General features: G+C 41.4%; 1 protein-coding gene across 3 annotated transcripts; it reads left to right on the top strand.

Annotated features, from left to right (window-relative positions):
- Nucleotides 1-344: 344 nt before the first annotated feature.
- On the top strand, nucleotides 345-12,301 carry ccp110 (centriolar coiled-coil protein 110). Of its 3 annotated transcripts, none has more exons than XM_084745055.1 (14): nucleotides 345-638; nucleotides 1,324-1,534; nucleotides 2,270-2,398; nucleotides 4,611-5,823; nucleotides 6,045-6,166; nucleotides 7,114-7,291; nucleotides 7,397-7,506; nucleotides 9,113-9,229; nucleotides 9,373-9,474; nucleotides 9,557-9,673; nucleotides 10,040-10,113; nucleotides 10,234-10,299; nucleotides 10,413-10,472; nucleotides 10,672-12,301. In XM_084745055.1, the coding sequence occupies exons 2-14, from the start codon at nucleotides 1,370-1,372 to the stop codon at nucleotides 10,742-10,744; spliced, it is 2,526 nt and encodes an 841-aa protein (XP_084601181.1). In that variant the 5' UTR covers nucleotides 345-638; nucleotides 1,324-1,369; the 3' UTR covers nucleotides 10,745-12,301. The 3 variants fall into 3 exon arrangements, with proteins under 3 accessions (XP_084601181.1, XP_084601180.1, XP_084601179.1); XM_084745054.1 differs by having other exon boundaries at nucleotides 350-638; nucleotides 1,363-1,534; nucleotides 10,669-12,301; XM_084745053.1 differs by having other exon boundaries at nucleotides 351-638; nucleotides 10,669-12,301.
- Nucleotides 12,302-12,928: the final 627 nt, after the last annotated feature.

Raw genomic sequence — 12,928 nt, 5'->3', positions numbered from 1 at the left:
CATCATCTAGATTATACTGGAGAGAAGGCAGAGATTTCCACTGCAGGTATCTCCAAAACTCTGCAACCAAAACAAAATAGATGGATAAGCAGTGCTAAGAAGGTGGACTGCCCCTTTAACACTGTGACGATGAACAATAGCATATCCTATTAAATCTGTCACAAGTGAAATAATTTCAGTTGTAAATGGTGAGATAATTGTTCTATAAAGACCCCGTTCCATATTTCTCACAGCTTCACCCTTTACTTTCCTCTAGGGTCCTTAAAAGCCCTGTCCCGCCACGAGCCGTCGCAGCAATCCATCAGAATATTCCTTAAAAGAGTATTCCTCACTCTATAATGTATTTCTCGGTGCGTGAGGTAAATTGTTGATAACGGAATCTCCAGAGAAGGTGACGTGGACCGTATTGGAACGCGGCCCTCTCGCTGTTGGTAGGAGGCGCTGTTGGAGCCCGGAAGAGTTGAACACGGTGATGATGATGATGATGATGGTGGTGGGCAACCCGAGATTAAGAGGAGAAAACACTGTATTCATGTTGTAGCCGGACTTAATTGTTCCCTCGCGACATCTATGCGCGCGTAACACTCGCAGACGAGGAGGACGGAAAGGAGACACACCACTTTTTCTCCGCTGTGAAGGTAAGAAAAGGCGCCGGTGTAACGCTATTAACTGTCATTCTGCCAGCAGGAGGGCACATCTGTACTATAACGTCTTTATGGCATCGAGCATCCCGTGCTTTTACAGTCAGAACCGCCTTATCAAGCTGTAATTACAAAAAGAAAACCTCCACTGTGCAGCCAGTGTAATGAATCAGTGTGAGGTAACGCCGCTGTAATTAGGCGACTGAAGACCACCAGGTTAGTGGCAGCATCGTGCTGAATTAAATCCAACCAGAGGGCTGGAGCTCTACAGTGTCATTAACAGAGCAGATTTAATTTAAATCATTTTAATACCGTCCATACAGCTGCTGTGGCTAACGCCCTGTGTCCCACTACCTGTGTGTGGAGGGTCTGTACCCTCCATCTGCTGACAAACATGTCAGAAATAGAAACTGTATTGATTAGACACACGATTCCATACGGATATCCACGAGACACGGAAACAGGAGTCAGCCAGCAGCAAGCTCTGATAGAGAGGAATGGCAGGAATGTGATGAGTGTGATAAAAGCACTCATGGCAGACAGACCCTCTTTTGTGTCCTACACGTCCACTTATTGTGATCTCAGATGGTTTCCTCTAGCCATCCACACCCAGTGCAGTCTAAGCTCACGCTGACTTATATGGACACCCATCTAATTCTGCACTCTCCCTTTGATTTAACAGCTTGGTGACGGGGCTACATGTTGTGTGTCTCCTGTTCAGAGTGTGGATGTGTGGGTGTCCAGGAATGGAAAGCTACGAGGAGTTCTGTCTGCGGAGCTTGGCCGTACTGCAGGAGGAAGGCAGATTCAAGAGGACGACATGTGAGCCACTGTGGTCCCTGAAGGCTCGCTCTGTCATCCGCTTCCATGGAAGAGCTGTGCTTTCGCCTCTGGTAAGGAAGAAATAAACAGACACGAGACATCATCCTTAAGGGGGATAACACAAGATGTAGCTGAGGTTTCTATAGATTCTTTTTCCAAAGTAGACACAAGCCATGGATGTTTCAAGAGGTTTACTTTGCAGATGTTATTCAGAGCAAAAACAAAAAACAAAAGTGGATCTTAAGGAAGTTACAGCAACAATGAGAAGCATGTTATGATACATATTTGAAGCATGAAACGCAGATGTTCACAGAGATACTGTATATAACCACACGGGTTAAATGAAATTTAGGGAACAAGGCTTATTTCTTTTTGAGACCTATCTGAAACGTGGGTTGACTTGTCCCAATTAGATCAGCAGTTGGCAGGGGAAAGAGAGAGGAGGTAATTGATGACGAAGAAAACACCCGGGCTGTTTGATGTTAGTCAGGAGAATCCATCTGCTAGTGACTGCTGACAATGTGAGTTTTCAGAAATAGACACATGATGGAGAGGCCGGTGTGAGGCCGAGGATCGTTGAGGAGTTCTCTTCCTCTCAGACAAAGGAGACACGAACATGTAGTGGAAGAGACAAACAAGCCTCATAAAATACATTAATTGTATTAGAAATCTTGTCATAAGGAGTTTTTGACTAATCGTATCTCATGTGTTTATTGCTTGACTTTGTTCAAACTGAAAGTGACATCAAGTGTTGCCCAAGAGGTACAAGCTTTTGAGTCAGTGTTAATAAACTTTTGTTTTTCCAGCTGAGTGCAGAGCAGCGCAGTGAGATGTGTGACCACAGACGGAGGGCGGTCCAGCTGGAGGTGGACAGGCAGAACCGATGGAGGGACAACCTCTTCGACCGCGTTCAGGACATACTTGACCAAGCTGAGGTCAGTAGCGCAGCACGGTGCTGGCCACAGGCCTGAGTGTGGAATACAAAGGAATTTAAGATATTTTGTGGAACTAATGTGATATTGTGTGGGTTTACAGTGGGCTTGACTTAAAGTGCTTCTTTCCTTCTTTAATAAAATAAAATAAAAGTAGAGAGCCATGCCCTGAACATGTGCATATAATTGCCATGAATTGTCTTTGAATTATGTACAACTGCAGAACAAAAACAATGCAGCAGTCAGTAACAGTCCCTTTGTAAACTAAACTAAAAATAATAAAATATGATTAACCATGTAATATCACATTATAATAATAATATGCCACATCCAAATGCTTACGAAAGTCATACAACATATGTTTTACTATTCTGTCCTCAGAAAAGAAAACATTAAGCCACTTTGTTTCTATTTTTTCATAAACACGTCATCTAAAATTCTCAAATATGCCCGAGTATGAAGTAGGTCTGTGTGTCAGTCCCACAATACAGCACAAAAACTGAATTACAGTCTGTCCCAGAATCTCTTGTGACTTTTGCAGACTTGATTACAACTTGTCTGACTCAACATTTTCTTATAGGCTGTGCTATTTTTTTTTTTCCTGATGTTGGCTGTTTTTTGTCAGCTCAACATCCAAAGCAATATTGTCCACTTCCAGCTCAGCTCTAGTAATGAAATTTGTGGTCATTGAATAAGTGTGATTGGCCAGTTATCGTCTGTTGTTATTACTGCTGCCTCTGTGATGTGTGTACCATACTGAGCTGTTTATGAAGGGGGATGGATAAATATCAATTGTGCCACTAAAAGAGTGTCAAGTGGCGATAGGTGTAAAAATAGCATGTTAGCATTCAGTGTTTCTTGTTTAAGAATGAGTCTTTGGTTTGCTTAAATTTTTCATGTTGGAAATGATAAGGCTAGGACCAGGTTAGGTGTGCATTCGAATAACATATCTATCTGATATTTTTTTAGGAGCAGCACAATTAGTCTAAATATTATTGAAATTGTAATATGGCCTAGTGAATTATAATGAAGTAGTGTAGTGCTGCTGAGATGCCCTGGTCTATAAATCTTGCTCTCCAGATGCAAGAAAACATGTTTGTGTGGTGCAGACCCCAACAAACATCTCATCATAATGATTTTTTTTTTTCAGCAAAAATGAAAAATTTTCAGCAAAAATGATCATCCCCAGTAACGGTGAATCATATAACAATATCTATCAAAATAATTAGTGAAAAAAAAGTGTGTAGGATTTAGTGGCATCTAGTGGTGAGCAGATTGCAAACACTTCTTGTCCTTACCCTCTTCCAAATGTGTAGAGAGAGCCTCAAAACTCATGCAAAACACCAAAGGCTGTATCTAGAGCCAGTGTTCGGTTTGTCTGTTTATAGAAATATGGCAGTGCAACATGGTGGCCTCCATCAAAGAGGACCTGCACCCTCTGTAGATAAAGATGGCTCATTCTAATGCAACCAAACTAGGGCCTGACTGATACTGGATTTTATGGGCTGATATTAGGGAGTAAAAAATGCCAATATTTATATATATTCTTTATACAGAATGTAGAATATATACAGTATATTGCAATGATCCCTCCAATGTCGTCATCAAAGACTTGGAGAAGATATGTAATGGAGGCAGGATATTTTACAGTTTAACAATAAACTTCACTGTCCAAAATTATATCAAGGCACTGAAATTATTCTCACAAATAACTATAAATAATTAAAAACAACTCAAACAGAACAAAATATGTTTATACTTGAATTGAATTGAAAGAAAATGGATCAAATGTACATGAAATGCTGCATACAAAGCTAGAAAATAAAGACAATATGCATTATTTTTTTGTTTAAAAAAGTTTTCCTATCAGTGCATATTGACATCATATATGCTGATACTGATATAGCCCGATATAGCTGTGACAGATTAATTTTGGGGCAATAATATCAGTTGGGCGATATATATGTTGGGCGTTAACTATAAGATGATTCTCATTTTCAGGTGATTATATACACTAATGAAAACATACATGCGAATATTACATTCCATTTCTGACATATTCTGACAATAAAAACCTGTAATTCTTACACACTGCTGCTTTAAACCAGTGCAGGTTTTGAGAAATGGGGCATATAAGCTGATTATCTTTTGTTGTCACTTTGGATTTTGGCGATTATTTGACAGTGAGTCATCATTACTTAATATCTCTGCACAGGCACATAAAGCACCAAGTGAAGTGGTTGAAAAGCTTCCAGTTTCTAAACCTGCAACAGTCTGCAGCTACACCCTGGTCACGGACCTTCCTGGACTTCCCAGAGACCCCGGATTTGGGCCTCAGACAAATGACCAGCTTGCTACTCCACGCTCTGAGACACCAGTCGTGAACGGCTACAAGGCAGCGGAGGAGGTGAGGGTGGAGAGGGAAGAGAAGAGTGAGGAGGAAGAGGAGGACGAGGAGGAGGACATTAGTTTGGACAGCCTTCTGAAGAGATCGAGGGAGTATGTGAAGAGAGAGCAGAGTCAGCAGGGGTCAAAAGTTGTCCACATAGTCACCAGGACGCCACCGTCTGAGACCATCTCTGACAAGGAGAGTAAGAGCTGCAGTCCCATGGGTGACACAGGCGTTGAGTTTGGATTCAGTCTGCACCACAGCCCTATTGGCCCACCTCAGACTCAAATCCAGCATCAGACTCTGTATGACCCCAGTCCCCAGCAGTCCCCAACCCCAACTGTCTGCCTCTCACCCGGTCCACCTGACCGGTATGCTTGTCTCCCCAGTCCAGAGTCCAGCGTCAGTCCCCGTGCACAGAGACGCAGACCACGCCCAGTTTCCACAGGGAACATTCATATTTCGTTTCCCATCGGCCCAGCAGACCTCATTCCCCGAAGTCCTGGACGGTCAGGGGATGGGGCTTGCATGGCAGACTGGGGAGAAGCTCTATCAGGGGCCACAAAGTCCTCCGAACACAGGGCCTCACTGGGGAGTGAAGGTGGGGCCAGTATTAGCAGGAGTGGCAATCGCCGATCCAGCCACTGTGGTACCAGTCCGGTGCAGGAGACCTGTAGCCCTGTTAGTGCCTCAGGGCCCAGCCCGAAGGGCCAACATGACCATCTGGCTGTGGGATTTCGCCGCCGCTGCCACACCCTGGACAGCCAGCTGCAGAGCTACCACTCTGGAGTCGAGCACATAGACCGCAGCCAGGAGAGGGTTCCTCGCTTCATGGCGGGAGTTACATGGAAGGCTCCAAGTTGGCGCACCCCTGCAGCCCCCTTAAACCAGTCGTACGAGGTAGATAATCCCTCGCCATCTCTGCTGAGGCCCCAGGTCACACTCAGAATGGAGCCCGACAACCCTCAGGGGAAAATTAGTGGAAGGATCTCATCAACTGTCTTCAGAAATGCAGCTGAGGCGCAGTCCAGCAAGACAGGTGAGTCTCTCCTGAGCACTTCCTCTAATGCACGCTGTGTTCGCTAAAATCCACAGTTGAACTGAGTCATATCCACTGGGATCATTGAGTTTCTCCCACTGCAGCTTTTAGATTAAATATTGTATGATGGAGAGGCCGGGGAAGTGAAGAAAAAAGGATACAACCTTTAAAAATGTGAATGATAAATGATTTTCCATATATTTGTTTGTACACTTTAACAGAGGAGACCCAGAGGCGAGCTCAGGCTCTGGAGGACATGCAAAGGCGTCTGGAGGAGGAGCATGCCTTGCAGATGACACTGCTCCTGGCTGAGCAGGAGAAAGAGCAACAGCGCCTCCGTCTGGTCAGTGCATCACATAACAGTTGTATGAGCACACTATTTTATCAGTTTTTTACAAATTGTCAAAAAAGCAATAAAAAAGATATTAATTAATTCATTTTGTTCTTTAGCTGAAATGCAGAAATGTTTATTTTATTTTGTTTAATGGGACAGTTCACTCCAAACTCAAAACTACATATTTTTCCTCTCGCCTTTAGTGTTATTTATCCATCCAGATAGTTTTAGTGTGAGTTACATTCTGTTAAGATGTCTGCCTTCTCTCTGATATCATTGGAATAGTTGGCACTGGGTTTGTGATGACCCATTTACTCAAGATAATACACAGACCTTCTTGTGAGCAGTTCTATGCGGGAGCTATTTTCTTCCTAACATAGACAGTATTTTCTTCAAATCTATTTTTTGAGCCTTTGATTAACATAAGTCGAGTGACGGCTGTTAAAGCTCAGCTGTTAAATCTGGCCAACTCACACCAAAACAATCTAGATGGATAAATAGCACTACAGAGCAGAGGTAAAATATATATTTTTGATTTTGGCATTAACTGTCCCTTTCACATTTCTTCTTTATTTCAGCATAGCATGAACATAGTGAGCATCCCACGTTAATATCAGGACTCAAGGATGAGCTGATTCGATTTTGATTGGGGTCAAAGGTCAAGGCCACTGTGACCACAAATATCTAATAGGATTAAATTATGTTGTGATGACATTTTATATCAGGTCAAAGGTCAACTTCACTGTGACATCATAATGTTCAGGTCTCTATCAGTCCTCTGAACACTGCTGTATAAATAGCCTCTAAGTGAAGACGGACTGTTTCTCACTGGACATTATTCACTGGGATCACACATGTCAATGTAGCAATAAAAATACACTTAATAGCTTTTATTAAATTCTGTCATGTCTTCATGCAGACATGGATCTAAATGTGTGTTCCCTGCATGTGTTTAGGAGCTGGAGGAGACAGAGAGGAGACTGAAGGAGCAGGGCTGTGTGCGGCCTCTGAGCGGGGACGCTTGTGGGTGGACTTGCAGGTCTGTGAGCGACAGCTGTCCTGTTATGAGCCCCTCTTGCCCGGGACTAAGCCCTGCACACACGCCATCTGAGCGATCACCTGGACACAGTAAAGGTACCAGTTCACCATGCTCACTCATTACTGTGCTGGAGTTTGTATGTTCAAAACAAAGACAGTGAAACACCTAAGATAAAAGTATCTGTTTGTCTCTTTCTCCAGGTTTTCCCAGTCCTGTAAGTTCCAGTGTGTCCTCTCCTTCTGTCCAGACTCCCGTCTATCTGTGGGGGCCCACATGGGTAGTTAACAAACCTCGAGCGAGGCTAAGTCTGGTGCGTATGCCCAAGTACACAAGAGTGTGTGTGTGTGTGTGTGTGTGTGTGTGTGTGTGTGTGTGTGTGTGTGTGTGTGTGTATAGTAGAGTCTGTACTTCTACTTGTATTTAAGTATGGATTACACTGCAATCTACTTAGTTACTGTTAAAATCATAACTGAGCGCTGTTTTCAACTATAGGTTAAGGAAAATGCACAAAATTCAACCATTACCAATGAGCAGCACAAGAGAACAGGAGTTTGGAGTCATTTAGACCGACGATTTGGAGAAAAAGAAACTCCTTTGATTGAATGTCTGTTACTGGGAGGAACCCAGGGGGTTCTACCGAGCATTGTTTTTTTTATTATGGTACAAAGAGTCCTTGATGAAAAAGTTCTTTAAGGATCTCAACAATCTTCTCTTTCTTCCAAAAGGGTTCTTTGGATGAAAAGGGTTCTTAATCAAACCCCTAGTCTTTCTTGATAAAGGGTTCTTCAAGCAAGTGGTTTTAAGTAGAACCTCAGCACTTGAGGAAGAACCCTTTTGGAACTCTTGTTTCTAATGCCTTGTCCACACCTGCATGAGTCTTTTTAAAAAATGTATCTTTTTCTATGCATTCAAGCCGTTCGTCCAACCACAAACATGTAAGTCACTAAAACTGATGTTTTTGAAAACACCTGCCAAGTGTAAGATATTCAAAAACTCAAGTTTTCACTGTTGTTGTGTAGACAGGGACACCAGCCGTTGTCTGCTGTGTTTGACATCAGTGCCGGTTGTTATCTCCATGGTTACCCTGTTTTTTGTTTTTTTTTTTACAGAAGGAGACATTTTGTGCAACAGAGGAATAGTGAGAAAACCTCAGCCTCTGGTTGTGGATGTAGTCACAACAAAAATGAGGGCGCTTGTGGTTCTATGTTGTATTACTGTGTGACTCCGGAAAACTGCTATTGCGTAGGTCTGTCATCATACCGAGTACAGACGGTAGTGAAGGATTGCCAAGGATGCTTTAGCTTCTACCTAACACACAGCATTGACTGCACATCCAAGTAAAATAACCCCAAGCTAAATCCACAGACTACACTGACAGAGAAGGGATTCAGTACTAATGTAATACAATAAAGAGATAATTTGATTTTGCTGTAAAGCAAATAACACTTCAAGCACTGTTGGCAAATATGAACTCAGTATGTCTTTTGATACTGAGTATTTGAATTTCTACATTGGCAGAAGAAGAATGTTATATTGTATGCATGTAGAAAGAAACTAAAGGACATTGAAAGTACAATGATGGAAAAGAGAGACAAAAACACACGCTGTTAAAAATGTTATTAGCGTATTATCCAGAAGGATACTGTGAACGGTAGTCACATTTCTTTGCCTCATCATTGCAATCTGCTTTTTGTTTACACCAGCATTCACACAGCCAGGCATGTTAATATGATTGTTTTTTTCTGAAATGATGTCAAAACACTCGTCTGGATGTAAATTTGTTTTTTAAAACTACCCCTATACATGTGGACTAGGCCTAAGAGTCCATATAATAGACAGACCTTTATTTTTCGAATCCTCTCAGTGCTCCCATCTTCACATTTCCATCTTCTTGCATCCTGCATTGTGCTCTACAGGTTCTGACAGCAGAGCAGCAGAGAGCGTTCTGTCGAATTGGCGCCATCATTCGCGGCTTCCTCACACGTAGACTGCTCAGAACAGAGAAGGTCAAACACCTGCGCCAGACCATCGTGGTGAGATTACACTCTCACATGCACACAAAAAAACACAATAAAAATGTGTCCACTTGGGTGAAAACAGTGATGTGAGTGTCATGATTTATTTAATGTCATGTTAGTGACTTAACTGCTAGTGTTCTGTATGTATGTGTATGTAGGATACACAGGAGTTCATCCGCTCTTTCCAGACTGAAGCTCCACAGAAGAAGAGCACCTATTCAGCACAAGACCGCTCCCTGCAGGAGAGAGTTAGAGCCCAGGTATGAATGTGTAGTTACATACCATCAACAGCAGAGGTCCATCTTTCTCTGTGTTTACATGTGCACATCTTTTGTCCCTCAGTTACGTGCAGCCCTTTACGACGTCCATGACATCTTCTTTGAAATGCCTCTGGGGGATCGATTAGCGCTACTGCAGCAGGACAGGGAGCTCCGAGCGGAGAGGAAGCTGCGAGACATGGTAACCTGAAAATACAGGCCAGCGATATAATATAACCACACATATCTATAGTTAATGCGAAGAGGGTGACCTGTTGCTCTTCATTAACAATATTATCAAGATCAATTGATAAATTCTGAGGATGATATGAAGCACAGTTTAACGACACAGGTGACAGGTGTGTTACACTCATTTTAAATGTCTTTTCAGCATCTAAGATTTTCAATAAAAGCTGTAGGAGCTTACAAACACATTTTTTTCTAGATATTTTTATCACAAATTCCTCCTGCAGCGGCAGCTAGTTATCTGTTTTTAAAACAGGTCGGTTTGTCCACAGTGTGGGTACTTCGTTCATCATACGTTGTTCTGACTGTGTCCAACCTGCAGGAAAAAGCCAAGTGCCCCAAGGAACGAGTAGTTCTGTCTGCTGCCACACAGAGATCTCTGGACAGGAAAAAGAGGTCAGATGAGAAAGAGGAACATGTGTTACATCTTACATGTTAATTGGATGCCAGTGTTTTTCGATGGCCAGTTATAATCAGCAGTGTTTTTGTTGGATGTATTTGGTACTACTCCTTCAGGGTTGGCGAATCCCCAGCACAGGCTAGAAAGATGCAGCAGAAGCCAAAGAGCCCCACCACCAGCAGGTGGCGAACACTGCTTTATATCGTCTGGTTTCATGCTTTACATTCCAGTGTATGACTTACTTGAATTGTTCCCAGAAAACCTCACTCTACATCTACTTTTTTTCCCTTTCCAGAGTCCTGAAGCCAAGCCAAGGCCAAAATTCCCCTGTCTCAGGCCAGCTGAACCGCCAGGGGTAAGATTATACTTGTACTTGTTTCAAAATGCTTAACTTTTGGTCCCTGATATTCTAATTGCCTAGTGCCTTATCTTGTTATCATAAATCACATAAATTGCCATATGTTATTTATTTGGAGAGGCATTCCTTATTCTACAGCTTAAACCCATGTGTTCGAAGTCATCACAATATGACAGTGGCTGTTTTCTCTCAGGAGCTGGTACAGAAGAACCCCAGAGGAGAGAGTGAGGCGCTCGGACAGCCTGAAGAAGCAGCACTCTCTGGGTTAACAGGTGACTCAACGTCCCCTGACGTGTGAACTTGAATTTTTAGTCTTTGAATACAAACCTGCGCCACTGAAACTTCAAGCAGCGCTGCTAATAATACCATTGTCTTTAATTTGCCTACTGAAATTCAGATGATTGTATTCACTACCACACTTTAGCTCACATCGTCACAATGCTGTTGTTTTTGACTGTTGTAGCTCGCTAAAATAGTTTTTAGTAGCAGCGACTGATTGTTACACACAACAAAACTCACATGTACTTGATGTGAAGTATTTAATGACTAAGTAGGTACATTTGACATTTTTTGTGTTTTGAAAGAGTATCTGTACTTACAAACAAGCTAGAAGAAGGTTGAAGTTAAGGGAAATTAGTCAAATTATTATCTGTGCCTAACAGCTATGCCTTTGCTATGTGTAGTATTTTAGCATGCATTCAGTATTTGCCATTTGTGTTCATAAACATCTAGTGCTTACAGGTAAGCAGAGTATTTAAGTGTACAATTCATTAAGTTTAAGTTTTCTGTTCAAGGGCTTTGAGCACCTGTTTGTGCATTATTTCTTTATTAAATGGTGCTGAGTTTACAGCAGGCCTACTTTGAGACATTTCAGGGTGTTTCAACATTTGGCTTAAAAAAATGGAAAAAATATTTATAAATGTAAATGTTTACTGAAAACACTACTACACTACACTGGCACACTTACATTAATGTAGCTTCTACACAAGAGGAGAGGCACAGCAGACCCTCAGTGTGGAGTTTCCTCTGAAGAAAAACAATATTTATGTGAACATCGTATCTAAACATGTTTATGAATTAGCACACCCACTTGTTAACTGCGATACCACACTGACTATGTTTACATGCACACAATATTCCGGTTAATGCCCTTATTCTGACAAAGTCATTATTCTTAATAAGCTGTTTACATGGCTAATGAAAATAATATTCCACTAATATTTCCATTTACATGCAGCCATGCATACTCATTATGCATTATGGACACGTCTTTGTGTCAAAATAGGATTTTCCTCTGGAAACAAGCAACAAACAAGCGAGAGACAAAACTGCAGTAAAAACCCCAGCTGAGACGTGTTCTGAATTTGCTGTATAAATGTCCAAAGAATGCTCCTAAAACCAGAATACTTCCAGTGTTTCCCACATGTCTTAATCACAATATGCTCCATTCAGAATAAGGCTTAATATACAGACAGAATATGCTGTTTACATGACCTGTATCAAATTCAGATATTCAGTTTAATTCAGTTTCTATTGTCCCTGAGTGTAATTTGTGTTGCAGCAAGCATAATAAAAACATAAAGTACAATATTACAGAAAAGTACAGCAGAATACTGCCATATTCTGAATGACAGTGGAAAATTAGTATGCATGTAAACGTAGCCAATGACTTTATACTTCTATGTCAGTAGTATTCAGTGTGCTGATATTGTTTGCTGACATTGCTTTGCTATCTTTTAAAAAAAACATTTTTTGTTTTTTATTTAATTTAAAATGCCAAATTATCATGTTTTCTATGATCAGAATAAATTCCAAAGTTATTTGAATTTTCTGGAGTGTGATTTATTATATTTTCAGTGAACCTTGATTGAGGAAGTACATGACAATTAAAGTTCTGAGTTTTGCGCCTTTAATGCCCATTAAGCCACATTAAACTCCTTTATTTCAGTTTTTTCCCATTTTGACCAACGTTTAGTTCTTAAAGCCACATTCACCTCATTCAGTTATACTGCAGCTTTTTCATAAATTTCTGTGGATGTTTTTATGCATTCTGGGGCTGTACAAACTACAAAAATGTACAGGAGTGCATAAAGTGCCAAAGTCCAAATGCTTCAGTCCATGTTGGACTTTAGATGTGTTGATAAGGCCTTCATTTCAGATTTGACATGCAGTGGACTGCAATTGTCGTGGAGGATCAAACTTTACTTGCATGTGAATGCAGATACGTCTTTTACCATAAAACGCCCGACCCGACAGGCTTAAATGAAGAATTAGATATAATACATTTTATGTGAATCAATCTTATTTCTATGTCAGGGTTCCCACTCCAAGTGTACAAGCTAACATATGTATGTATATCAGTATATGTCAGTGCTATAGAATTATATTATTCTCATGTGTTTGTAATGACTTGGCCTGCTGGCAGTTCATGTGTGTTCAGTCAAATCCTAGAT

This window comes from Lutjanus erythropterus, chromosome 19 (genome assembly GCF_056507025.1).
Source record: "Lutjanus erythropterus isolate fLutEry1 chromosome 19, fLutEry1.hap2, whole genome shotgun sequence".
Classification (NCBI taxonomy): domain Eukaryota; kingdom Metazoa; phylum Chordata; class Actinopteri; order Lutjaniformes; family Lutjanidae; genus Lutjanus; species Lutjanus erythropterus.
The sequence above is the reverse complement of the archived record's forward strand: the minus strand, read 5'-3'. Positions and strand labels throughout refer to the sequence as shown.

Bases quoted from the DNA above. Each gene is read 5' to 3' on its own strand.
- ccp110 (XM_084745054.1), top strand. From the start codon at position 1,370: ATGTGTGGGTGTCCAGGAATGGAAAGCTACGAGGAGTTCTGTCTGCGG. The intron at 9,230-9,372 runs GTGAGATTACAC...ATGTGTATGTAG, and splicing joins ACCTGCGCCAGACCATCGTG to GATACACAGGAGTTCATCCG. The intron at 10,114-10,233 runs GTCAGATGAGAA...CTACTCCTTCAG, and splicing joins TCTCTGGACAGGAAAAAGAG to GGTTGGCGAATCCCCAGCAC.